Source organism: Echiichthys vipera (genome assembly GCF_963691815.1).
Source record: "Echiichthys vipera genome assembly, chromosome: 6".
NCBI lineage: Eukaryota > Metazoa > Chordata > Actinopteri > Perciformes > Trachinidae > Echiichthys > Echiichthys vipera.
This window is the reverse complement of record NC_139831.1, coordinates 18601994-18628871: the sequence shown is the minus strand read 5'-3', so window position 1 is coordinate 18628871 and position 26878 is coordinate 18601994. Positions and strand designations below refer to the sequence as shown.

The 26878-nt window shown below is 39.5% G+C and overlaps 4 protein-coding genes across 5 annotated transcripts; all 4 read right to left on the bottom strand.

Moving 5' to 3' along the window:
* Positions 1 to 879: 879 nt before the first annotated feature.
* On the bottom strand, positions 880 to 3318 carry gnpda1 (glucosamine-6-phosphate deaminase 1). 2 transcript variants are annotated; one of them, XM_083915597.1, is made up of 7 exons: positions 3270 to 3318; positions 2893 to 3020; positions 2365 to 2466; positions 2073 to 2255; positions 1742 to 1926; positions 1411 to 1585; positions 880 to 1302 (listed from the first exon to the last, which is right to left on the bottom strand). In XM_083915597.1, the coding sequence occupies exons 2-7, from the start codon at positions 3014 to 3016 to the stop codon at positions 1241 to 1243; spliced, it is 831 nt and encodes a 276-aa protein (XP_083771723.1). In that variant the 5' UTR covers positions 3017 to 3020; positions 3270 to 3318; the 3' UTR covers positions 880 to 1240. The 2 variants fall into 2 exon arrangements, with proteins under 2 accessions (XP_083771723.1, XP_083771722.1); XM_083915596.1 differs by having other exon boundaries at positions 3123 to 3292.
* A 1377-nt stretch (positions 3319 to 4695) lies between these two features.
* hspa4b (heat shock protein 4b) lies at positions 4696 to 13361 on the bottom strand. Its single transcript, XM_083915706.1, has 19 exons — positions 13065 to 13361; positions 12403 to 12460; positions 12078 to 12218; positions 10724 to 10846; positions 10082 to 10181; positions 9807 to 9940; positions 8992 to 9236; positions 8798 to 8874; positions 8526 to 8677; positions 8231 to 8337; positions 7995 to 8128; positions 7637 to 7821; positions 7434 to 7529; positions 6984 to 7139; positions 6745 to 6870; positions 6524 to 6631; positions 6312 to 6431; positions 6038 to 6199; positions 4696 to 5245 (listed from the first exon to the last, which is right to left on the bottom strand). Exons 1-19 carry the CDS (start codon positions 13169 to 13171, stop codon positions 5039 to 5041), a joined length of 2538 nt encoding a protein of 845 aa, XP_083771832.1. The 5' UTR covers positions 13172 to 13361; the 3' UTR covers positions 4696 to 5038.
* A 2206-nt stretch (positions 13362 to 15567) lies between these two features.
* uqcrq (ubiquinol-cytochrome c reductase, complex III subunit VII) lies at positions 15568 to 17786 on the bottom strand. Its single transcript, XM_083915521.1, has 3 exons — positions 17675 to 17786; positions 16647 to 16818; positions 15568 to 15747 (listed from the first exon to the last, which is right to left on the bottom strand). The coding sequence occupies exons 2-3, from the start codon at positions 16798 to 16800 to the stop codon at positions 15653 to 15655; spliced, it is 249 nt and encodes an 82-aa protein (XP_083771647.1). The 5' UTR covers positions 16801 to 16818; positions 17675 to 17786; the 3' UTR covers positions 15568 to 15652.
* A 2288-nt stretch (positions 17787 to 20074) lies between these two features.
* gdf9 (growth differentiation factor 9) lies at positions 20075 to 23001 on the bottom strand (the record flags this gene model as incomplete). Its single annotated transcript, XM_083915756.1, has 2 exons — positions 20075 to 21009; positions 22629 to 23001. 2 exons carry the CDS (start codon positions 22999 to 23001, stop codon positions 20075 to 20077), a joined length of 1308 nt encoding a protein of 435 aa, XP_083771882.1.
* Positions 23002 to 26878: the final 3877 nt, after the last annotated feature.

Sequence of the window (26878 nt, the reverse complement as noted above, 5' to 3'; positions counted from 1 at the left end):
GTGGAACTGTGGAGGCATAGACATCAGCCAAGTCTCAATAAATAAATACATAAATGAATGTCTAAATAAAATAAGGAATAAATTAATGTTATAATAAACACCTAATAAAAACCTCCTAGCTCTTTACAATAAGGACACAGACATACATAAATAAATTAATGTAGGTGAACAAAAATGTAAAAATAAATGTAAAGCATTAAATGATTTATCCATACATTTATTTATGCATTCATTTATTCAGGCATCTATTAAGTTTTTAATTCATTTATGTCAGCATGTATTTATTGATTTATTTCTGTATTTATTTATACATTCATTTATGTATTTATTTATCATGAAGATGGATGGATGTATTTATTTCTGCATTTATGGATTTATTTTTATTTACTCATAAATGTATTCATGCATTTATTTAATTTTCAATTATTTATTTCAGCATTTATTTATTCCTATATTATTCAAACATTTATTTATTTTGTAATCAATTTATTACCGCATGCACTTATTTCTTCATGCATTTATTTAGATTTTAATCAATTGATTTATTTATTCCTATATTTTTTCATAACTGTATTTATCTATGCATTTAGTATTCAAATAATTTGTTTTTATGTCGCAGCTCCGTTAAAAAGTAGAAAATTACTTTAAATAGAGTAACAGTGCTTCATATGTTATGAGTCCATCAGTTTTAGAATGAAAACAACATTTGCCTCTGAAATGTAGTGGTATATGTAAGGGTACCGTGTTTGCTCTAATTAAATAGATGCACCTCGAAAGTGTACATAAGCATGAAAGCCTATTTGTCTTATTAAATGTAGTTTTATTTGTTATAACAGTGGCAACAATAATAAAACAGTTTGCTCAAAGGGCCAGTTTGCCATTTCTTTCAGCACAAGTCTTGGAAAAAAGACGCTCACAAAGAGCACCTAAAGGCCACATCAGTTGTTCCGTGTTGTCATGTGACAGGAGACAGGGACTGTGATCCCCACAGCACCACACACACAGATGGGGAAATTAAAAATAAAATGCACTTTATTAAAAAGAACAAATGAGAAACAAAGCTGTAAGAACAATCACATGGAAACCTGAATTTCCGGCACAACACAAGCACCCCATCATTTGCTTGTGTAGGATCAGTTAATGTTACCTCTCTGCACTGGTTGATACTAATATATTTCCACCAGGAGATAAAGGAATAATTGGAGTGTTACATTTTTCACAAAGTCTGGTCGACATCTCCTCAGTTCTTCATTGGCACTGAGGCGGGTGGCTCCACCAGCTTGTTGTGGACATGCATCATCCCTAAAGAAAGAGCCAGGATCAGCAGGTACTCTGTGATTCACTTAATTTAAATTACTAAAAACGAAATATAGCACTTTAGACACTGTCGCTTAGGGATTTTAGCCTCACCTTTGAAGTACTTTACAGTTTTGACACGCAGTTCCAAGGTGGCGTCTTCGTCACATACAAAAACAGTCTGTGGGTGCTGCTGGAACGCAGAAACTGTCCACATGTGATTCACGCCTTCCTCTATAGCTTTGTACAAAGCAAATGCCTTGTGTGCTCCGGTGATGAGAATCATGACCTGTGAAGAAATAAAGCATCTCCCAATTGGTGTTTTTAGTGCATCAGGAAGATGACAAGCGCATTGAGCGATGCACTGATCGGGTATATTTGAGATTTTGCAGAAACAAAAACACAAAAACGGGACAGGTGGTTAACATTCGTTTAGACTTCTAACCTCTTTTGCGTCCATGACAGTGCCCACTCCCACAGTCAGTGCCATGGTGGGCACCTTCGAGAGGTCCCCGTCAAAGAAGCGGGCATTAGCCATGATAGTGTCCCTTGCCAGGGTCTTCACCCTAGTCCTGGAAACTAGACTTGAACCGGGCTCATTGAAGGCAATGTGGCCATCTGGTCCAATACCTGACAGGAAAGGAGGAGTAGTTTGAATTTTACTGCCACTGGAAAATTGACTGCGAAATCCCTTTATACCAGAATGGGATTGAGTACAAATCTGAAATGTGTAGTTGGTTATGTTATATTCATTATAAGCTCTGTGACCTCCTGACCTCCGACAAAGAGCTCGATCCCCCCAGCAGCTGTGATCTTCTCCTCGAAGGCTGCACACTCTACCTGCAGGTCGGCAGCATTGCCATCCAGGATGTGGGTGTTCTCTGCTTTTATGTCTATGTGCTTGAAGAAGTTGTTCCACATGAAGGAGTGGTAGCTCTCAGGGTGATCTCTGGGAAGTCCTACACAGGGATTTTACATAAGTTTCTCATGCAAGATCACAGCTTTCAAGGATTCTTCAAGGTGTACAGGGTTTTTTTTTTTGGGGGGGGGGGGGTGATGAAGACTTACCTACATATTCATCCATGTTGAAAGTTTTTACATACTGGAATGAGATTTGTCCCTTTTTGTAGTACTCGATCAGTTTCTTGTAACAACCCAGGGGGGTGCTTCCTGAAGAAAGAGTGGGACAGTACTGTAGTTGCATTTTCTTTTAGTTGCATTTTCTTTTTGAGAGTAGCTTTTGAGTCTGCTGTAGCTGCAATATGGAGTTATATATATATAATATAAAACAAAAAAACAGGTAATGGTAAAATATGATGTATGTTATTGTCTGCAGAGCGAAGACAAGCAAAAACATTAGATATTTCTGACAGGTCCCCGCAACACTATTTTACCTGTATACAAGAATATAAGTCATGTTACTTTTTTATACCTGTACACATTTAAGTATAATTTAAGCATTCATTTCCACCACTGATGATGAATCAGCAGATGTTGTTAAAGTTAAACTGTACCAGTTAACAGTTACAGTATCTCCAGCACTAAATCCCCTCACACTTAAACCCAGTTTCGCAGGGTTCGCAGCTCCTAACTCACCTGTGGGAAGCCCCAGAGTGAAGTATCTGTCCGGGCCAGGTCTGAACAGTAAAATCTTGTTTTTAATGTACTTTGCAGCCCACTCGCTCGCCTGGTCGTACTCATTGAGGATGATCAGCTTCATCGTCCTGGAGGGGATGAAAAAACAAGTGAAGAGGTTGTTCGTCTGAAACAGTTCAGTAATTCAGGTCGAAACACACCTCAATCAGACTTTAGACTCATCAAAGTACCTCTCTGTATCATCCAGGGACGGTACAATAACCGTTAATGACGGTTGCTCAACAGGTTGACGTCACCAAAAGGTAAACTTCAACGCAAACTTTCACCGGAGTCTTAATACAAATGCACACAGAATAATGGGGTCGTTACACCTTTACCTCTGAGTGTGTGTGCAGCTTTTACTCGCAGCAGACAGGATCTGGATGGATCATGTGATTCCTGCAGTTGGACGGAAACAACAGCGCTCCCCCCGAACAGCAGCTCATGTTAGCTCCTGTTAGCTCATGTTAGCTCACGTTAGCTCCTGTTAGCTCATGTTAGCTCCTGTTAGCTCATGTTAGCTCCTGTTAGCTCATGTTAGCTCACGTTAGCTCATGTTAGCTCCTGTTAGCTCACGTTAGCTCATGTTAGCTCATGTTAGCTCCTGAGCTAGCCGGCAGCCAACTTACACTTGAAAAATGAAAGCAAAAGAAGTACTGGGGTGAACTTTGTGCGACTACGGCAGGCGGGTTTAACATTTCATCGAATCACATTTACATTTTAGATATCCATAATACCACTTCTCCTAGTCAAATTAGTATTATTTCCAGTCAGATTGATAACTTAAGATGATGACATCCATGCTGGTACAAATGATGACAATTTTGCCATTCATGTGTATTGGGCTTTCAATTACACTTTAGATATCTAGAATGAACATTTTGGATATCTGTCATGTTATTCTGGCAAGGGAAACTGCAGTTGTACATATCTGTAATGAAAGTCAAAATTACCTTATGGATATCTGAAATTAAAATCATGACTAGTAATACTTGGATTGTACATATGAAATGGGAGTTTTTCTCAGTAAGAATTACATTACAGATGCATCCATAATGTTCATTCTAGATGTCTAAAATGTAAGTGTGGATATCTAGAAATCAAAGCCCAATACCCATGAATGGCTGAAGTGACATCATTTGTTCTTGTAATATCATTGTGGATATCTGAAATGTTCTTTTTGACTAGAAATAAGCATCACATATCCAGTCTAGTGCTTAAATGTTAAACTACGCTGAGTTGTTTGCAGCTTTTCAAAAGCATTGCTGTTGTATTTCCAAGAGGGAGCGTGCCTATGTTCCCACAAGATTTTCTTCAAAAGTAGGCCCTACCCCTCACCCAGTGGGAACATGGGCATAGGGCCTAATTTGAATAATTTCACCATATTCTGGGCTCTATACATAAGCAGTCTCTGTGCGCCCCTCTACATTGAGAAAATGCGTTCTATGCTGCGTAATAGCTAGCTAGAAACAGCAGCTGTGTGAATCTCAGCTAGGTAGCTGTCACTATTTTTTTAAAGACATAGTTCAGTCTCAGCCAATCTTTAAATTTAAGTTATGACTTATTACAAACAGTGCTACATCAACGCCAGCAACTAGCATTTACTCAGATTCTGTCATTGTAATTCGTCCTTTCAAAATGTGCGTAATGTGCTTAATATGGAACTCCTGTGGTCATCAAAATCCAGAAATTCCCTAAACTACGACCACACAAACATGCCTTTGTGAAGCTTATATTGGACCAAAGTAATGAATATGGTACATGTAATTTTCAATAACTTTATTAAAACCATATTGTGACACAGACAAGAACACTAACAGGGCACACAACAGAAATAAATACCATTATGTGTACAGCGCTCATTGTCAAACAGGCTTATTGCGGCTGGCTTTATAGTTATGTCATCCAGAAAGAGAGAGGGCATGCTATGTCATCAGACAGAGATACCACCAGGAGCTGGGCTCAGTGTGCTAATCACCCTGCCCGCTTTTGACTGTGGAGTGCAGTTCCTGAAACACTTTACCTGCTCTGATATACACCCAGGTTGCATCTCAATCTTAAACAACCAGCTCCCGTTCAGCTTTGCTTAGGGGGGCTTTAAACTGCTTTAATCAAGGTCCATGTCAGGCTTGTTTTCTGTGGTTTCTGAGCTGGGGTTGCCTGTGTTCTCAGTTGTTCCCTTGTCTGCAGTTCCTTCCTGGGCTTTCTCTTGTCCGTTGACAGGCCCATTCTGCTCTGCAGCAGCGTCATCCTTGGGGAGCTCCACCTTGGGCTTGGGCTTGGTCACAATGGGGTTACAAGCGGAAAACAGCTCCTGGAGAATTACACAAAAGGACACCACATGAAATACAGTATATTGACAAATTGGTCCTGGACCAGTAAAATAAATAGGCAGCCGTTACTAATTTGTTCCTGGAAGATAGTTGCCCTCAGTGTCTCATGTTGCTACCAAGCGGCAACCTCCGGTACTGAATAATGCGGGCAACAAGGAAGTGCCAAAAACTGCAGTTCACCAAAAGGCCACTTGAGGCTGGCTACAAAAAAGAGTCAATACCATGTTAAAATGCCTCACTTGGTACAGATAACTGTTTCGGTCCCTGTAGCTAATTCCCCCATTCATGAGAACTGTACAGGGAGGGTGAATTTTTATATAACTCACTCGTTTACATTATATTTAGGTTTAAAGTTCTGCAGAACTCAGGGCATGGCTGCATGAAGTGACAGGTGCGCTCCTTCACAAGCGGTGAGCACAGACTGTAGTTTTAACCTCGCCCACCTCAGCTCCCTGCACACTTCACCTCTTACCACATTGTGGGATTCGCCGGGAGTAGGCGCCTCCACCTCTCCACTGTGCCCATATTCTATACAGCCTATGGTTGCAATGCTAACATATCTGATTAAAAAGGTGTTAATTTCTGTAACATGAGTTAAGCTAACCATCTGAATAGCATGAACAATGACTACCTTTTGTATTTATTGGAAAAATCTAGTGGTCTCAAGCAACTTATATTACATGTATGGGATTCTCCGTTTTGATTGTCCTGCATTCTAGTCCCTTTTTTTCAGTAAAGTGGTATTTTGATTTCCTAAGGGAGTACACACTCACCCTTGTTTTCGCTTGAATGTCTTTTACTTTGATGGAAGGATCCACTGTCAAGCTCTGTTTGCTTTGCTGGTTCATGCTGCTGTTCATCCACATCATTGCATTGCTCGCCAGTTTGTCCACTTTGTTGACATCTGCCTCATCTAAATGATCATATTGCTCCTCCTGTTAATCAATGGGGAATAAAAGTAGTGTTATTAATTACGACAGGCCTCCTCGCTTTTATTCGTAATGAAAAAAATGCCAGCATTCTGTTTTAAAAAGCATTTAGAGGTACCTTAATTTTGTATGCTTCCACAAATTTCATGTACTGCTGGATTTGTTTTCCCAACTCCTCAAATGCTTTAGGCCTCTCTTCAGCCTCCATGTACCTCTCCTTGATGGGCTGGCCAAGTTTCTGTAGAGAACACAGTATACGTGTCAGTTAAATAAATCAAAACATCAAACAAACAATGGAGGAAGAAAGAAAATGACTGTAGCTGTAATTACCTTTATCTCTGCCAGTTTGTCAATGTACACCTGCTTGGGTTGGTCCTCTCCATCTTCATACAGCCAGTTCTCAGTATCCTCCAGCTTTATTGACAGGGCGTCTCGGTCCTAAAAATATACAGATTCTTTTATGTCATGGAAAGCCAAATCTTTTGTACAGTAATTATAAAAGATGCTAACTTTGATCAATGTTCAGGAGTCAGGGGTGTTCGTTTACTCACAGATTTACTGACAAACTTCTCCAGCATCCCATGTAGTTTGTCCCTCATCTCGTACACATACTCCTCTACATAATTCTTTGCATCATTCCTCTCCTTCTCCAGCTTGTCCTGCATGATCATCTTACCCTGAGGAGAATCCAAACAGCAACTGTAACCGCCAAACACTTCAAAATAGATCAAGTGATTAAGGATGGGTGGGTTTTGCAATGTCTGTATGTGATGGGTGAAAGTTTAGCTACCTCATTTTCTACAAAAAGATTGAGCATGTCATCAGCTAGCTGCCACTGTGGACTGTTTTCAATCGGAAGCTCGAGCACTTTTGTTTTGACTTTGGGCTTTTTGGCTTGTGGGGGCTGGTCGGACTTCTTCTCGCCTTTGCCCTCCTCTGTGGTGGTCTATAAAACAGATAAGAGACATTCAGATTCAAAATATCCCACAAAATTAATCAAGACATGCAATAACCTACCAGTTTATAAGAACTAATGCACAAAAACCGATGCATTCATTTTGCATTCAATTAAAGTTTAGTTTGTTCACACTGTCAATTCATTTATTTATTTTTTAGGCACAAATTAGTGGTATCAAATGTCTACCCCAAATTACAAACATGAGGATGAAAAAATTGAACCTCATAAGCTTCTCAAAGACAGAATGAATTGTGTGTTTTGTATTGAATTATAGCTCTTTACCTCCATCTCCTCATTCTCACGGGGCGCCTTCTCTTCTGCTTCTTTCTCACTGTCTCCCTGGCCCTGCTGCTCCTCCTGATCAGTCTGCATCTTGTTCTGCAGAGTAATAACAGCAGGCACTGTTTGTCTCAAAGCTGAAGTACAAATCGCAGAAGACATACTAATGATGCTCAGTGTAAAAGGACATTTTGTAGCTGAAGTACCTCTCCATCTTTGTCATTGCCCTGTTCTGTTTCCATGGGTTCTTCTGTCTCATCACACTTCTGCACTTCAACCAGGGAGGCGCTGGACACACTGAAGATACCGTGAATGTTAACCCGCACCTTGACTTTCACCTTGGAGCTCTCCCCAGATACCTGTGGGACAACCTTCTGGATCAAAAACTGACCTGGAAGGAAAACAAAAAAAAAATGAAGTAAGAAAAACGGCTTTAAGGCCTCCCGTGATGCTATGTGGACCAAAAAAGAAGGGTTAATTGACCAAAACCTGACAGGATGTTTGTTTTGTAGTCTTTCTATCCCCTGGAGGTCAGTTATCACTTAAAAAGCTTTAGCTGCTTACCAATAGTTGGATCAGGGTAGGGCAGCTCTTTAGGGCTATTGTAGTACGCCTCCAGAGAAAAAGGCTCTTTCCGGTAGAAGGTCAGCACTTTGGAGAAAGGTGCTGCGTGGTTCATAGGAAAGACCTCGCAATCACTGCAATAAATGAATATTTTATAATAATTATTACATTCAATAATCAAGACTAGAGACAGAGGGGGGGGGGGGGGGGGGTATGAATTTTCTTTTCTTTTTTACCTCAGACCTTCCTCTGCAGCAGAATGCCACTTCAGAGAGATTGGATAGGAAACAATGTCTGTGATGGAGAATTCACGCACTTTGAAGGCAGGTGACAGAATTGCACACTGTGGAGACACAATTAAGGTTTCAATAAGAGCTGCAGTTACGATAAAAAGGTTTCATCTGAAAGAAAAAAAACACGAAAAAACATCCCTTTCACATCAACAAGTGCTTATACAAGCGCTGATGCTACGACTTTCTGGTGAGCCACGGGAGGGGTGGAGACCAGATCTACAATCAAAGTGTCATGTACCTGCAGGGCACATCCTCTGGCCACAGCTTCGTCAGCATTCAGTGTGGTGTTCAACTCTTTCCCAAAGAATTTGCTGATTCTCTCTTTGACGGATGGGATCCTGGAAGCTCCCCCCACAATCTCTACTGCATAGATGTCGTCCTTTTTCAGTTCTTATTAAAAATTTAAAAAAACACCTTTTTACAATCACATAAACCAACCCTTTATCTGAGTTAAATAAGACGGACATGTACATAACGCAAAACATCAAAACTGGGGAAAATTATACTCACTGGTATTATCTAGCAGACTCTGCAGTGGAGCCTCAACTCTGGCAAGGATATCTGCACACATCTCTTCAAACTGACCCCTTGTGCAAGAGAAAAGGTGAGCATGACTTAAGCTTTAAACAGGACGTTAAAAAATAAGACACAATGGGTAAGAACCATGGATACTAAAAGCAAAAAATGATTTATTCGTGATCTACCTGTTCAGTTTTCCAGAGACATCGATGTCATTCATGAAGCACTCAATGTTAAGTGGAATGTCAGAGGAGTTGGCGCTCATCGTTTTTTTCAGTTTTTCACACTCCTGGTAAAGCCTGACCAGAGCCCTGGGTTTGCTCTTGACATCAACCTTGTACTTCTTGCCAAACTCCTCATAGAAGTGCCTCACCAACATCTCATCAAAGTCCTTTCCTCCCAACTCTGGGTCACAAGCTGTAGCAAGGACCTGAGAGACGAGAACAGGCCAAGAGAGAGTGGAAACAATGAAAGAAAGACGTTAGGCTTGTTTGAGCTGAGTCAGACCAACAGAGACTTGAGTTTCCATCAGTGTCTTGCTCTGAAGGATTGAATGCCTGTGACCATGGAAATCTCGCAGGTTAAAGATGCACAGTTTTAGGAGCAAAGCACACAAGTTTCTATCCACTAAGTGCTGAACGACTTGCCAGCGGATCAAGCGCCGCACTCATTGGGAGTTTTTACCCTGTGCTATTGACGACACAATCAGTCAGGAAATGGTATCGTATTTTGAATTTACAGCGACACAGCCACAGACAGTGTTCCTCATGCCCATCATAATATTGGGATTTGTAATGAATCTACTTCCACAGCTACTTCTTCCTCTGCAAGTCAAGTCAAGTCAAGTCAAGCAAAGCAAATTTTGAGCTGTTCAACTTCAGGCACTTTTCGATACCGCCCCCCAGATGTTATCGGCTACTCTGGTCTACTCTTGTGGCAAGCCGAAGCTCATCTCAAACCAGCCTAATGAATGCTCAGTATGTTGATTCAAGCTACACACCTTGACTTTGCCCTTGTTAAAGGCACACACTGATGTCTGGTATCCAGAATGGCCGAGATCCACAAACACCACATTCCTGGGCTTCTCCTCGGGAGCAGGGAGATCCTGTTTATAGATCCCATATGCCAATGCAACTGGAAGGAATATTGGTAAATTATTAATGGTGTGAACATCTACAGGAATCCGTGCCAAAGTGTGCATTTTGGCAGCTGCAGTCAACAATCAGTGACATGCAAATCCTTGCCCAAGCCATGCCCCAAAAACTTCGTACAGACCTGCAGTTGTCTCATTCATGAGCCTCAGGCAGTTGAGACCTGCGATCTGAGCAGCATCTACTACTGATCTCCTCTCGGCATCAGTGTAGTAGCAGGGAACCTGTAACAATAGAAGAGCATTTCAAACTGTGTTTTTTTTTTTTTTTTGGGGGGGGGGGGGGGGGGGGGGGGGGGTCAGGTAACCTGCCCGATTAGACCTCTGGTCAGGCTGAAACTTCACAAGTAAGACAATAGTAAAACAACAACAACAAAAAAAAAAAGATTAAAAACACTTAGGGAGCTTGGAGTTTAATCATATGCAATCAAATACAGTTTAATAGACCTATTACAGAAATAGGAATCATGCAAACATAAAACACATTCATTGGGGGGTGGGGTAGCCCTGTACAAATATCTACATTATTAGTATTTAATACAGTTAATTTTGCCCCCACATTGGGTGGAGTTATCCAGAGAATAACATGAGGTCACACAACTGTGGACTTACAACACTGATAACAGGTGTAGCCAGGCAATACAAGTGGCAACACCTGTGTGGGTGGAGCACTAAAGCTTTTTTTATGCTGAGGAGAGTGCATTTTGCCTCTACGTATCATGTACAAGGGCCGCATCAAAAACTGGACAGTAATATGTGATACTTACAGACACAACACAGTCAGCCACAGGCTTCTTGAGTGCATGCTCTGCAGTTTCCTTGAGCTTGGTCAGCAGCATCGCGGTGACCTGTTCAATGCTGAACACCTTCTCTTCCTCCATGTACATCACCTTTAAAATTAGATAGTTACATTATTATAGATGATTCCTACTATGTCGACTCAATGGCTGTCAAAAATATCAGTACTTAGATACGTCTTCAACACTACGTGTTTAAAGGATACAATCTTCATTAATTATACATTTGATAGTATCAAATATATGGAAGCTATATATTAAAAAAAACATATCAGATTTTCAATCAAACAATCACATGATTACAAATGTGTTGGAAAGCGTTCAGTGACCCTTTCTGTACCAGCACTGTGTGCAGGTTCATATAAAAAGAATCCTAATTTGTGGGCTGTGAACTTTTTCCCCCCCGTTGTAACATAAGAGGTATAGAGTTTAATTTTTTTAATAGTAGTATTATATGAAAGTTTATAATTTGGGTATTGTAACATTTGTCAACCCATTATTAATGTGCCGTGCAGCAAGTAACATAATGATAACTGCAGATAAAACGATTGTCTACCTAAACCTCTAGCTAATGTACTCAAAAAAATCTAATTTCCAAAGATACGCAGTACATTGAACATTACCTTCTAACTAATGTCTTCAGGCACCAACTTCAATCTTAACGGTATCCCTTATACTCTGACTGTACCATCAAGGCAACATTTCAAACTTTATCTCAGGGCAGCTAGTGATGACACGCAGACATTTCACAACTTCAGGAAACATACAACTGGTGTGTCACGGGTGCAATAAAGTGTTGTTCTTCAAAAAGCTTTTAGTGCTCATTGGCATTAAAACTTTGTCTGAAAACTCAATCTAGAACGTGGAAAGAAATAAACTTCTTGGTCTTTCAAACACAAAAGATATTCAAAATTATTTATATAACCACCTTCATAAACAATATCTGTAACTGTTCCTATTTAATGGACTGCATAATGCTGTATGATATGATTTGTATGTGTGGTTTTATTATTTTTACTATATTAACATTCTGACATTATTGTGAAAGTGTATTATTTTTTTGTTGGTGTGACGCATAAATGTCTACTTCAGGTGTGCCATCTTCATAAATCACCAGGTGTAATCATCAGGCTCTCTTTAGCGTCTCTGCTCTGACGAGTCACTGATCAGCTGAAACCAGTTAAGTGTTTATTTTCTCTGACCAAAAATGAATTTGGCAGGTTGATAATTATCCAAGTTGTTTGGCCAAATAATTAACAAGATATGGGAATCATTACAGGTCATATCACCTTAACTATGGGTGTTAATTATTCTCTCTCATTACCTTGATGCCAGTTGTTCCTGTGGGCATTTGAGCAATATCATAGACCAAACTGTTTTTGAGGCGATGCACATAGGGATCCGAAAACGCTCTGCCATGAAACCTCTTGAACCCTTGGATTGTGTTCTTGCAGTTTGTGACGATCTGTTAAAAAAAAAAACCTATTAAACACATGCACACCTAAGCAAACGATGCATTAATTACTTGAAAACTTCCTTTAAGTTGGTTCTAAATTGAATGTGTTGTACTCAAGCCAGGTTCATGTTCATACTAAAAGGAAACACAGGTCCCTCTTTTGTAAGGGTTAGTGGTTCCCGAGTAAACATACCTGGCTTTTGGCAGCAGCACCGATCGATCGATTCCGGGGTCCAAAAGAAACACATGCTCTGAAAACAGAAAACAAAATGTAGTTCTCTCAACATTAATTAATTTTTTATATAATGCAGCTTCGTATAATAAAATGGTAATTGATTTTGTCGATGGCGATTTCTATTTATAATGTTTGCAAATGATTCTATACTCCTTTATCCGCCATCATCTGTGGATAATGGGTCTTAAAATGAGGCAGTGTATTGATCCAGCCGTTTGACAGCCGTGATCCGGCCTCCTCCCATCATGCGCTCATTCATGCCTGCAGTGAAAACTAAAAAAATCCATCACCTGATTGAGCAGGTTCATTATTATACTGTGATTTCTATGAGTTAATCTCTAAGACATTACTGCGGTAAAGCCGCCACAATAAGCATCTCATCATATGAAGTGGTGACGCTGCTGCGATTTGATTAAACACACAATGGTGCCGTTTCAAGCTAAGCTAGCTTAGCTTTAGCAATCACATGCCGTTTCCTGTTGTGAAATCCGTTAGCATGCTAACTAGCTACGTAGCAACGTTGCTTCACTCAATGGTATGAACAAAAGTGGATTCGTTCTCATTCTGTACCCGGTGGCACAACACCGAGCATACACACACGCAAACGTACGCGTACTTACGGTGTACATCTGTCGCTGTATTCATTAGCGACGGTTTCAATCCCACCGGCTCTTGCTACCGCTACGTAGCAGTTCATGTAGCCAACGTCAAACCCGACAACTGACATCTTCACGAGCTAAGGGAGCAGCGTAGAGTACAGCGAGAACAAGGAAGAACAGAGATACAAGTCAGTGCTAAAAAAGTGACCGCAGCAGCTACAGTGGGGTTCAGTCAGCGGACGGTGGTGTGATACACCCTTGTTCTTGTCCCATGAAGCTGGGGTAGCAGCATGCGGTGCACCGGCTGAGCGTTCAGGAATTTTCTGTCCTTCTGACCAATAGCATCACGACTGCAGAGCACGAGACGCTGTTGTCACGCGCCCCCTAGAGGTCAGGGAAGTTATTACAGCTGCAGCTTTTACATCTGTACTGCAAAACTACACATACAGCTGTTATGTAGTGCCATTTACCAGTGGCGAGCTTAGCCGTTTGGGGGCTCCAGGCGAACAGTCATTTCGGGGCCCCTGCACCTACCGTCGGCGGTCTGATGTACCTGATGTCACATAATGAGATACTCCATACAAGGAATGAACTTAAGTCACTATCGTGCTTTCATGCAACTGTTAATTATTCCATACAGGGCCATGTGTGATATACACCACACAAAGAGATGGACATTATTTTACAGTAATGTAATATTTAACTGAATGTATATGAACATATTTTTAAAACATTAAAAAGAGGTTTCCAGCAAGTCACAGCAGGGGGTTGGACAGGGTGTGGTGGTCTGTATTGTGTCACCTGCAAAGTGAGAATAGCATACTTAAAAAAAAAAAAAAAACTTTATTTAAATTCAATTTACAAAAAAAAATCAGTCATCACAGTTCATGTAGGTAATCAGGACATAATACAAGACCTTTGGTAGCTTTGAATTAATTCCTGCCTTTGCACCCTCTTTTTCGTATTCTGTGACCCTCTAACGTGTATCTGCTTAACTTCTGTCTCGGTTTATGTCCCCTCTCTCTCTTACTGTTTTTTGCTGTTTTGGATTTTACGCCGTAATAATTTCCGCAGACGTGCAGCTTAATGCGTAACATGGAATAATCTAGTGAAGACTGAAGGGGGTACACGGTTAGCAGAAAGACTGTCAGAACATGAGTAATTGATAAAATTAGACATCTCTGTGAAGAGATTTTATAAAAACAATAAATATGGGAACAAAATACAAAGTGGGCATTTTAGGGGCCAAAAGGCCCTTATATGGGGCCCGGGGCTCCAGGGAAATGCCTGACTTACTTAATAGTACAGCTCGCCTCTGCCATTTACTTATCCATATCCAGGGGTCGTACACCTTCTGCATGGTCAAATTCAAGCACCTTCCACGAATACATATTGAAAAATCATTATTTCACGTTTCAGGCTCTGACTTATTGTATTTCCTACATGATAGCTGTTTGTAGTAAAATAATTGAAGATACAATTGCAAGCATTTCAAGCACTTTATCCAAAATTCAAACACTTTAAAACCTTGAAAACACGACACTAAGATTCAAGCATTTTCAAGGATTTCAAGCACCAGTAGGAACCCTGCAAATCCGTTATGATTTTATTTTTTATTGAAAAGATTCAATAAAGATATTTATTTTTTCGTACATGACAATGTATTTCTAAATGTAGAAATAAGACAGAAGAATAACAAAACATAAAACGTCTGGGGTCTGCTGCTAAACTAAGGGAGTGATATTATTTTGATAAGAAAATGTTTAAATTAATTATGCAAGTTACATCTGATGAATATTTGAGATTAAGAATTAGTAATAAATCCTTCTTTGTATTATAATTTTAACAAAACATTTTGAAAGGTACATCTGTAAATCAAACTAATAAGTGACATGAAAACAATACAAAACCATGTTCAGTGTTGATCTACACCTGCTACTCACAATATACACATGCTTCTAATGCTGTGCCCCCTCCCAACATCTGCAGCCTATTTCAACACAAAAGCCCCTTATTAGAACTTTTGCCGATAAATGCTAATACTTATCACTACCCTTATGATTGTCTTTGTGATTTGATTCATCCTCGTAGAATTTCAGCATGTAAGTTGGCTATCATTGCCAAAATTACCGTAAGTTATGCAATTTAGAAAAAAAAGGTTAATCTGTCCATTATCTTTAGTCTTTATAGTGATGAATCCCCTTTACACTCCCAGATTCCAAGGCAGTCTTGTTTTTTTGTTACACCCTCAGTCCAAAACCCAACACAAGTTACAAAAATATTTCTAAGCAGCAAATCATCACATTGGAGGTGTATCTATCAAATCAGAGATTTTTGCTTCATAAATGAATCAAGCAATAGTCAAAACTGTAGAATCCTAAATTTATGTTGATTAACTAATGACTTTAGCACCATATTTGTGTTATAACTTTTTTTTTTAAAGGTACGGTTGATTTGACACCCACATTAAATGGACATTAATCTAATCACAAAGAGATGGCTGAATGAAACCAATCAAGACTGCTTTCACATAAATATTTTTCATCTTTATTGGTGAAACATAGTTGGAATTAATAACAGAGGGCAGCTTTCAGAGAGGTGGCAGGAGTTTACTCGTCACTCTCAAAGTCGGCTGCAACCTTCCTCTTGCCCTGCTGGTGGACACTGTTGCCCCAGGTGTATGTCAGGTACATGATGGTCATTGCTGAAAAAGCAACACCAGAAAACAAATTAGCACCAGGACCATCGCTATAGTTAATTGTAGCCACATCTTGCTTTTCAATAAAGGCAATGAGTAAAATCTTTTAACCATTGTTAAATAACAAACAATCCCTGAAGAGATCCAGAAAAAAACAAGTAACATTAACCACATTTTAAAAATGTAATTCAAACCCATACTGCTATAAATTAAATCATACTGCAGACTGTAAATAGTGTTACTTCACCCGTTATCAACATGTGAAAAATATAAAAAAATAGAAGAACATGATCACAGTTAAAATCAGACTTTCATAGATGCGAGAGTCAGCAGTACTTGCTCCACTGGCATAATCTTACTTCACAAACAACCAGAAACTTTTTTACATCATTCTGAAGATATATTTTGCTTTGTCATGGCAGTGTGTGCAGATGAACAGTGAAACAAATATGGTGTCAGCGTGAGACGTGAAACCGCTGCGCTGACACCACAGGGACTTGCACTACGGTGGGGAGGCCAAACACCATTCATCTGCACACACGACCACGACACAGAGCTGGTTTAAAATTGGAAAAGTATCCCTTGTAATACATAGCATACATGCTTAAAGAACACAAATTAGAATGTTATTACGTAAAACTTTATTGAATTGTTATAAATCTTGCTTTATAACCAGCAAAATATGGTTACATTTAAACGAAGAGCGGGGGGAGATGCTGCCGGCATCTGCAGGCATGCACTTTTCATTTGACAGTACAGTTGTGTCATACATTTGTCTTTCAGTCAAGTTTCTTGCTGACATCATGAGATAGTGTAAAATATTTAAATAAACATATCATACTTACGTGTATTATCTGAACGGGTTCTACATATAAAATACTGACATACTAAATAGAAAAACTCACGGGGGGCAACTTTGAAGAAAGAGGTTGTGACGCGTCTCCACACGTTGGGGATTCCCTTGGAGAAGTAGCTGGGGAAAGCCCTCTGCTCAAAGGGGGACAGACTGTATGTGATGACATGTCTGACCTTGGCCAATCCTCCAAAGTGTAAACCCATGTTTACCAGAGAACTGATCTGAAATGACAAGAAGACATTTACAGAAGGTCATTGCACAGCCACTGGCATAGAAAACGTTTTCATTATTTTCACTAAATGCAAATAATCCAAATCAAATCATATATTATTGTACTATAATATTATTGTGACAAGACCCAGCCCTATGCGTCTATGTAGAAAGAGGCAAATGTTTTCAGTGTATCTTATTGGGGGAAAATGCAATTCAACCACCATATCATTTTAGTGTAACATCCCTGTTTGTTCCAGGTCTTTTCATTAAAAAGGAACTAATAAGGATCTGTTATACTTCAATAACAATCAAACTTGAGCTAATATAACCCCCTGTATATCTCTTGTGACTTTCTTTTGATCTTCAGGGTTACCAGCAGTACTTTCTTTGCTTTCTTGTTAGGTTTTATATAACCCTGTATAGGCTATATTTATCACAACCGTGACTAAATATCACTTGTTTTAAAGTTTTGTTTAGAGCAGTAGGCTAATGAGACCTTTTTTCGCAGACGTTACAGCAACAAGTGTGTGTAGCGTTGCTAAAAGCGTTATACCGGGGTTCATAAAAGCCTAAAAGCACTAACTGTAAGATTCAGGTACTAGCTTATCTATATACATTATTGTGAAACCTCAAAACAAGGCAAACAGGCTGAGCTCCACTGGTTAGCCGTGATAGCTACATGTTAGCACCGTGGCTAGCTGCTAAGGTCGTTGAAGCGCTTTATGTAAACGCGGTGGTTTAATCGAAAGAGGCCAATTATTTGGTAAATCCTTCGATAATAAAGCAGATTTATACAGCACAGTTTGGTAATTGTAGCTAACGGAAGTAAAACTACACGGTCAGAATCGTGACATTGAGGCTTACCGTGCTGCTTCTCAGAAGTGTTTCTCCTTGGAGGCCGTTGTCTTTCCTCTTTACTTAAGGGACGCTCGGCTGCTGGCGCTGAGGGCGTGACCGCCCCCTGGAGGACTGGAGCGGAATCGCAGCCCAAGAGAGGAAGAGGAGCTCTCTCTCCTCCTGCAAGGGTCACATGAAAACTATGAACTCTGTTATATAATTATTAACAGTATGTCTGGCAATTTTCTTTAATGATACTGGAATCATCCCCCAATTTAAATGTCTATTTTTTTCTTAAATTAAAGGTTGAATATGTAGAATCTTCATTAAAAGCTATATTAAAAAAAAAAAAAAAAAAAATAATAATAATAATAATAATAATAATAATACACCCACAGGGCGTTTTGAAAGTATTGCTTTTCGATAAATAAAAAAAAAATTAGTCTGAATTAATATTAGAATTTTTTTTTTTTAACAGGTTTGACAATGACTTTACGTCACGTTCTGTTTACCTTTCACCAGCCATTAAGCTGCCGGCATTGCAGTTTGCCAGGGTTGTCTGTTGTCTGGCACTGGGTGAAATGGAGTTTACCAATCCTGCAGCTGCTTATTTGTCCCAGCAGCTGAGTGACAGGAGACGGCAAAAACCAGAGTCAATATAGGCCAAGCATTTACCCCATGGACTGAGATAAAGGAGTTCAACGGCATTAAAACGCACGCCCAAATGGCTACGTTTCTCCTTGATCGGTAAGCTAACTTTCATGATTACCTGTAACGGTAACTGTCAGTCAACATCTTCTGCAATACTTGTTTTTATGGTGCGATTTGCCAGAGTGGATGGGTTCAAACAGGCTCTGGTCTCCTTTAGGCTACTGGGTTAGGTCTGACCAACCTGGGAACCCAAGTGCTCTTAATTATATTTTGTTGTTGCGACTACGATCTCCAGACACTAGATGGTGGTGTTCTGCTCATTCTTCATATTCAACCTTTAATTTAAAATATACATAAATTCTTTTAACTTGGTAAATGGAAGAAGAGCCCCCCCCTGTGGCAACTGACTGAAATTAAACTGCATTTGTGCTTGTATGTAAAATGATTTATTTTAATCTGTTTTTTCTTTGTATTGATATAATTCTGTTCTGAATTCATCAAAAAAGCCCTTCCCTTTGTATCCTATTAATCCTGTATTGGAAAATATCAATCTTTGATTACAATACTGTACATGTAGCCTTTCTGTTGACATTTGCATAACGAGCTACTTTTCACTTAGTTTTCCTTTGTGCAATTGGCCTTCACTTCCCCACAGGAGATCCAAGTCCACTTTATTGTCTGTCATGACTTTGAATGAAAACATGACCTTGCATCGGAGTTTCAATCCCTCAGATAAAAAAACACAGGCAAGCGTCAGATAACTCTTAAGCCACTCCGCACTGATTGATTGCCTCAACACAGTCTTACTGAAAGTCTGTTCAAATAACCTAATGTGTATTTGGCAGGATTTCAGGTTTCATTTAGACTCAACAGTGAGGACAGAACAAACACACCATTGCAAGAATCAAAATCTCTCTTATTTCTTTAGTGCACAAAGATTTCCCCTATGTTGAATGAACATTGACACGCAGGGGTATGCTGACAACATTTATGCATGTTATTTTTTATTTTCCAACTCTCAGACAATTTGTTTTCACTCTTGAATATCCATAAACTGAGCACACAGTGAATTCATTCAATTTGCATAAATAGACATTTCATGCATTTAGTCACATACAAATTCATAAGGATGCACTCAATTCATACCGACGCAGTCATGCAGTGACCAGAAGTAATAAATACACACCGAAACCTTGACAACTTTCATTCTGGACATTATGAAGACAGTTGCCATTCAGGCCGCTGTCTCTAATCCCCAGGAATAAAACGATATGTAAAAGGTTTGATAACAGATTGTGACTGCTTTTTTTTTCATCTTTTGTCCAGAACGGGGCTACTTAAAACTTGGTGTGTTAAATTAAAGAATAATGACAGACCACCCACCCAAAATAAGTTAACAAAAAACGAACTTAAAAAAAATATACAAAATCATACAACACTCATTTTTCTTTAAGTGTGTCAGATTCAATACTACCTTTTGCAAACAGGACAGGATGCATTGGCACCCTTCCTTGTCATGCATTAACAAAACAGAAATAAATGTCACCTTTCCATATCTTCATTTGTATAAAATACTTTTTGTTTAAGTAAAAACCCCTGCTCTAGATGAAACGTAATGCACAATGATTTTATAAATTCATGCAATCACTGAGCCTGGTCAGAATATCCAATACTTGGATAGAGTCCACCTGTGATGAGGTTTGTGGTGGTGTTCTATTCAGCCTGTAAAATAACAAAAAGAGGAGGAAAAAAGAACAGACATGTGTGGTAGCTGGCTTAGCGACATGTGCACCTGGTTGCAACCATGTCTTCAAACTCCTTGTATACGTAGGAGCCATCCTCTTCAAAGAGCATGACACTCAGGGGGCTATAATGGGAGGGAATGCACGAGGGCCTGGGCACGGAGGAGTCGAGTGTCTCATAGATGATGTTTTGCACCATGGTGTGGACAGGTGAGCCGTAGATGAAGCCCATGGTCCGTGGGCAGACGCCTCTGCAGTACCCTGGGTTGTACTTTGGTGGAAAAACAATCCAGTGGTCCAGTTTTAGTTGACTGAATCGCACCCTGAAATCGTAAAAGGCGCAGTCGGTTGTCTGAAATTCAGAGCTCGGAAGAAGCTCAGGCAGGTGGATGTCGAGACTCTTATCTCCTCGTTTGCTCTTTGGAGATTCTCTCTTCCATCTCCTCTTTAGCCCAATCTTCCGCTCTGGATTGAAAACCATCTGCTTGTGAAGTGCGTTCGCTGCAGTGGCTGGCCTTTGACCTGCTTTGACATTGTCAATTAACCTCTGGCGGCCGATTTTACTGGTGTCATTGAGATAAAGCAGCAGAGGAGGGGAATTCAGGGTGAACTTCAGTGGGCCTTTGCGTTCATTACCACCGGCTTTTTGATCCTCTGGGCAGGTGATATTGATGACCAGGTGTACGTTCCTCTTTTGAAACTTAAAGAGAGGCCGGAGAAATGAGGTGACGTCAACCTCCACCCACCTCCTCCTGCTCCTCTTGTCTGCGCTGACTGTGAAGTTCACAGTGTGGTGGACCCCAGGACAGAGCGGACACTGGTTTGAGTGCTCCTGCTCCTTGAGACTCAGGTAGCATACAGAGTTGACAGGTGCTGCGTGGTCAAAATTGTACAGCAGGGCCGACTTCAGTAGCAGTTCTTTTCTTCTCACTGGATCAAGGCTGTAGGAAAGATCCTGCATAAAACTCTCTGAAGGAGAATACAAGAAAACATAAGAGTGTCACCATTACATGTCAGTCTCAAAAATGTCCACGTACTCATGATTACACAAAATAATTATTAGCCAGAATAAATATGTCCATCTTATACATATGCCTGTTTAAAAGGTCCCATATTGTAAAAAGTGAGATTTACTTTTTCTTTCTTTATTATAAAGCTGGCAAAGGTGCTAAATAAATGCTGTGAAAGTATCAAAAGTCTCAATCCACAGAGAAATACACACAGCCCGTGTTTAGAAATGGTGTCTTTGAACGAGCCGTCAGGACTTCTGTACATTTGTGATGTCACAACCATACTATATAGATGGCTGCAGCGATGATGTATTTTTGTAGGTCAACCTGGCAGTTGGCATCGCCCTGGTTCCCTTGATAAAAAGCAAATCAAATTTTTCCAATGGATTTTTGATAACTGCAGAAAATAAGATCCGTGGCGAAAAAAACGATTTTGAAACACATGTTGTTCAGCAAGATTATCTTAACAAATGAGCACCACTTTTACGATTTTTGACGCTTAAATGCAATTGCCCAAAGTAAAACCCTAAACGAACTACACCACCCACTAGCTTTCAACTCATTTCGCATGTATTTGTGATGTCATTTGTAATCTCATTTGTTAGCTACTGCCTTTTTAAAATAATGTGTTTTTTAACATGCACGTAAACATATTCTACTAGAAACCGAAAATACAAGTATGAACCTGAAAATGAGCGTCTTATGGGACCTTTAAGTGCATAATGTTGTCAGTTGTTTACATCATGGTATGAGTTTTAAAGGAGGCACCACAGGTTAAAATGCTGATTTTGATTAAATTGGTCCATTTTAATAAATTACATTTCCCTCCTCTAAGAACTGTTATTTGATCGATTGTACAAAAGCAAGATACATTTCCATGACACAGTATTGTTCAATTTCCATTTGGCAATGACATATTATTATATTATCTACAATCAAAGTCATAATACAAAACATTAATCCAACTTTAATGTCTTTCTCTTAGAATTTGTCAAATCCGTTAAAAAGGACCAAAAGACGAGCAGCTTTTAATTTGAGTTCTACACATCACAATACATTTCAGTCTAAGCCCTTACCAATATTGGACACATCATTGTCCTGACATGAGCCCACTTATGACAAGATTTAAACTTCTGTTGTGCCCCTTGTCACCCTCCTGTAGCCTCCAAGTTTAGAAAAGCAGACCCCACTTTGCAGCCCCACCATAACACCTGTACTGGAATAATGTCAAGTTTGTGAATCTGAGAGCCCCTATACAAAAAGAGCCATGGGCAAAGCAAATAATACAGGACCTATTTTAGTTTATTGTTCTTAAATCGTGCACTTCACCTAAATAATATACAGTTAAGCATTAAGACCATTCAAATGGCAATGAATCAGGAGGGCTGAGACCCTGGCCTGGAGCAGTAGGCCTAATGGCCTAACGACTTGTCTTACTACAGCTTTGATTTTGAGTCATTATGGTAGATTATTTTTAGAGGAATGCAATTTTGCCATCGAGCCTCGGCACTGTGAAGGCTATCTTCTGTGTTGCATTGTGTGAGCTGTGCAGTCAGCTGTGTTGTTTCACTTGCTCACCTGTATTTTCCTGTTCAAGACATTCATCGTGTGGTTTGATCAGTCGGACTGTGTTGTAGATTGTACTCCCGTCCAAACTCCTCTGCACTCTGGAGGACTTCGTGTAAACCTCCGATAGATATTTCATGTACCTGCGCTCGGGTTTAACCTTTCTCTTTAGTCCTGCGTTCCACCTCGACCACCCGTGCTCTGACAGGGCTTTGAGCAGCGGGGAGAAGATACTGCCGTAAGGGTAGGTGAAGTCCCCCAGGCTGTGCAGCGCATCGGAGGCGGCCAGAGAAGATGTGTCCAGCGGGCAGCTGCAGGTGACCAGCAGCAGTAAGAAAACCGTGCGAAAATAAAGGACAGCTGACATCAGCATGTGTTTTACCATTTTTAACAACGAAAGACAAAACTTAGATGATAAGCTCTCCCCTGAGAGCTCGAGGTAAACAGGAACAGGCACGTGCTGCTGCTGCTGCTGCTGCTGCTGCTCTACATGCACAGGTGTCAGCAATCAACTCTGTCACTCATATTGCTTTCTCAGGTAAAGAGACCAGAGCGGTCATGATATCAGTCTGCAGAGAAATAAAAACCAAGAGGCTAGTTTTAAAAGACAGCATGGTTAAGTTTAATTAAACTGTGTTTTATCTTGCATTGTATCCATGATTCTAATAAGATGACCTATATTTACAATACGATAACAAAGATTTAAAAAGCAAAATAATAATAATAAAAAAAGGTAAAGCTAACTTCAAAAACAAAATTTCCCCAGCTTTTCCATAGCAGTAGCCTATGCAAGAAGCCTTTAATAATACCTTTTAAGAGGATATACTTTGCGCTTTTATTTTGAAGGCGTATCATCTCAACCTCCGGTTTTATTTGAGTATCCGAATCAAGCCCCCACCACAGCGACTTCCTGGTTGATCCAATACGGAAGTGCCAAAAACTGCAGTTCTCCGGGTGTCCACTAGGAGTAGTTTGCACAACGGAGCAGTTTCTCATTGACCCCATGTTAAATAGGCTGATTTTCACAGCATAATTAAACCTATTTAAGGCTTGTTTACAAACACATTCTAGTCTGTATGTTTAAGTCATATCTCCATGACAACACTTAGGAGAGTGAATACTTTTGAAACAGGCTAGTTTTTATTTTATTGGAGGTTAAAGTTTATGAATAATTAGGGGCGTGGCCTCGTGAGTGACAGCAAGCCTCTGGCCCTCACTTCTCCTCAGAGGCTAGTTGTCAGGATTAGCACGCTAACTCCGTCAGCTCGACCTCGACTGCGGTCATCTGTGGGGTGGTGTTACCATATGTGACAAGATGCTTTGCTCTTCGCTCAACTGTACAAACCGATGGTTTAGGAACACAATTTGTTTACGTTAGCTCTGTTATGCTAATTAAATAGCCGCACTTGCACCATGACTTTTAAAACAGCCTGCTATCGATGGCACACTAGATGCTAATCTGGATCAACAGGAGGATTGGGGCCATGAGGGTCCGTGTTTTACAGTCTATGGTCATGGTACTGTGTTGAATATCAGTTTAAATCATAGATCACAAATGCTGACTGCCGCACTCGACTCGCTGAGCCGGTGTAATATCTACTCGAGACATGGAGTGGTGTGTCAGTCTCTACCCTCTAAAAAACATATTCCTGTTACAAAATTTAAAGAATGACTCCCATTCCTGAAAAAAATCTCAATATTGACTCCCACTCCCGTTTAACTAGCAGCGCGTTCTGTTAGCCTAGCTCCCGGGCGGTGGAGCTAATGTGGCTAAATAAGAAGAAATATCAACTGACAATTGGAAAGGTGTGTAAAGGTGTAAAAGAAAAGTAACATTGGTGAGTTAACATTACTAACACTAACTCTAGCTAGCTCGCTAACAAAGTAATTAACATTAACACAAACGTTGATATGAATGTACGACTAATTTCACCAGGTTATTAACTATCTATATATACTTAATTTATTATTTTATATATATTGTTTAGCTATATTTGCACACTGGTCATATTTGTATGAATATCAATTTTTGATGATTGTCTATTTGTTCTTAATCTGAAAATAAAGATTTGTAAATAGAAAAAACAAACAAAAAACTTTAGGGACAGTTTGGGGAATATAGACTTATTAATCACTATTGGAATATTATTTGTCAATTATTTCCGACCAGATGTGCAAGATTGGCTCTCAGTCAGGGAACAATAACGTCTCAAAGCACTACTTGAAAGCTGCAGACCACTAGAGCGCAGGAATTAGATCTAAAACGAATACACAGTATGTCAAAGCTTTGATAAATACTACTGTATCAATTTATTTAATGCTATAATGTTTTATGGCTAAATGTAGCTACATACCCAACAGATACATGGAAACCTAATCTTTTATATCAAACACAAATCATTATAAATGTTTTGAAACTCAGCTGGCACGTACCTAAATTTACTGTGATAAACAAGTCACTTTTATAAGCTCTACTGTTGTATAATGCCATGATGGTTAAACACCAACAGTGTTGATAAAGTGTGTTATCCTGTCACTACAGGAGCAGCAATTCAAAATGATGATGACAATGAGTTATTGTATACTGGAGGTTTTGCGTATCTTTGCCAGTTTACTCAGTATGCACTGCTGCAGTTTTAAACTTGGTTAGGGCATAGTGACAAGTCAATAGTTTATCAAGTGTAATCTTATCTTATCTCTTATCAATGATGATGTTGGTGTTTTGCAGAATTTTTCAGGAGAATTATACTTGAAAAACACAAAAATAAACAATGTGATGTTTTATTAAAGAGGTTATCATCAGGACATTGAGTTCAGTTTCTCAAGATTACTTAAACTCTGCTTTGGTGCCTTGCAATCTTATATGCACTAGGTATTCTCACCTAATGAAAAAGTAGTATAAATTATATGAAACTAAAATAAACCTCTTGGCATAACTTTTTCTGTAATCATTCAAGCTGACATTATTAGCATGCCCCACTCTCTGCTGGCCTGTAATCTATAGAGCAGGACACACAACTTTGTCCATCATGTGGAAAAATCCTCTATGGTACAATAAACAACATATAATACGATTTATTGGTTATTTAGGGTACTGACAGAAAATGAAGAAGAAATTACCAAAAATAATAATAATACCAAAATAGTACAATTAAATCTCAGGTAAACCAATACTCGTGTTGTGAGAAATATCTGTAATTGGACCTTGTGCTGAGGCCGCTGATTTGGCCGTAACCCCCCAGATGGAGTATGTGTGCATTTGTGTTTACTATAATGACTTTGCTGCATACTTTGTTTTAAAACACCACACCATTAAAGTCTGATTATCATGATACCAGCATACAGATGTTTGTGCAGTGGCTGTCATGATAGAGTTGGATAACATTTACTATGCATGATTTATTGTTGATTGATTTGTTGTATATTTTTCCTGTAATACCACCCATAGGACAAGTTTAACATTTTTGCTCCGCTGCATGCAAGGTTAAAAAAGAAAAGAAAAATTATGATGTTTGTGTCATCCAACACAGACTGTAGCCTAGGGGCCACTGGCTGGGCTTTAAATTTGTTGCAGCTGTGTCAGTTCCACATCATATTGTAGTATTAAAATGTATACTAATCTGCATATTATACTATTTTGAAGTAGCTGTAACAAAAAAAACTACAGCAAATGATACAAGACCTGGGCCACGCTGCAGTATTGTTAGACAGTATTTGATGATGCAAATTGTGTCTGAACTATTAAAGAAGAGACATACTGTATGAAGCTTTTCTGTATGAAGTTACTTTTATGATATTTCAATGTCCTCGCAAAGAAGGAAGTCTACAATGTTGAATAGTTGCTGTGCGTGCAGCCGTCCTTTGTCGTGATTATTATGCAAACAGCTTCTTTTCCAGAGACAAAGGACATTGTTCTGGCACAGTTTTGCTTATGGCTTCATTGTTTGAGCTCCAACTCGTTTCATGTCATCGTCTCTGGGTCAGTTTAGGACACATGGTTTAAATCAGATCACTGATTTCAAGCAGGTCTGATCTGGGCAAATGTAATTCATTCATTCATGACAACATGGCAATTTTTTGAAGAGACTGTTAGATTTCCACTTAAGATTTATTTAATTCCAATTTGAATTCAGCTCCACCCTATACGGTTTAATCTTTGGCTTCATTTTTGCAGTTGAGAAAAATCATGTTTTATCAGTCCACAGGAATGTCCATGTGGTCCCACAAAGGGAGGCCTTTCTCCTCCATTACCGCTCAAGTTC

Bases quoted from the DNA above. Each gene is read 5' to 3' on its own strand.
- gnpda1 (XM_083915597.1), bottom strand. From the start codon at position 3,016: ATGAAGCTGATCATCCTCAATGAGTACGACCAGGCGAGCGAGTGGGCT. The intron at 1,927-2,072 runs GTCAGGAGGTCA...CTTTCCTGTCAG, and splicing joins GATCGAGCTCTTTGTCGGAG to GTATTGGACCAGATGGCCAC. The intron at 1,303-1,410 runs GTGAGGCTAAAA...CTCTTTCTTTAG, and splicing joins AACTGTAAAGTACTTCAAAG to GGATGATGCATGTCCACAAC.
- hspa4b (XM_083915706.1), bottom strand. From the start codon at position 13,171: ATGTCAGTTGTCGGGTTTGACGTTGGCTACATGAACTGCTACGTAGCG. The intron at 8,338-8,525 runs GTACATGACACT...GTGTCTCCACAG, and splicing joins CCAGAGGATGTGCCCTGCAG to TGTGCAATTCTGTCACCTGC. The intron at 8,129-8,230 runs GTAAAAAAGAAA...CATTTATTGCAG, and splicing joins GCTGCAGAGGAAGGTCTGAG to TGATTGCGAGGTCTTTCCTA.
- uqcrq (XM_083915521.1), bottom strand. From the start codon at position 16,800: ATGGGTTTACACTTTGGAGGATTGGCCAAGGTCAGACATGTCATCACA. The intron at 15,748-16,646 runs GTGAGTTTTTCT...TTGCTTTTTCAG, and splicing joins TTTCTTCAAAGTTGCCCCCC to CAATGACCATCATGTACCTG.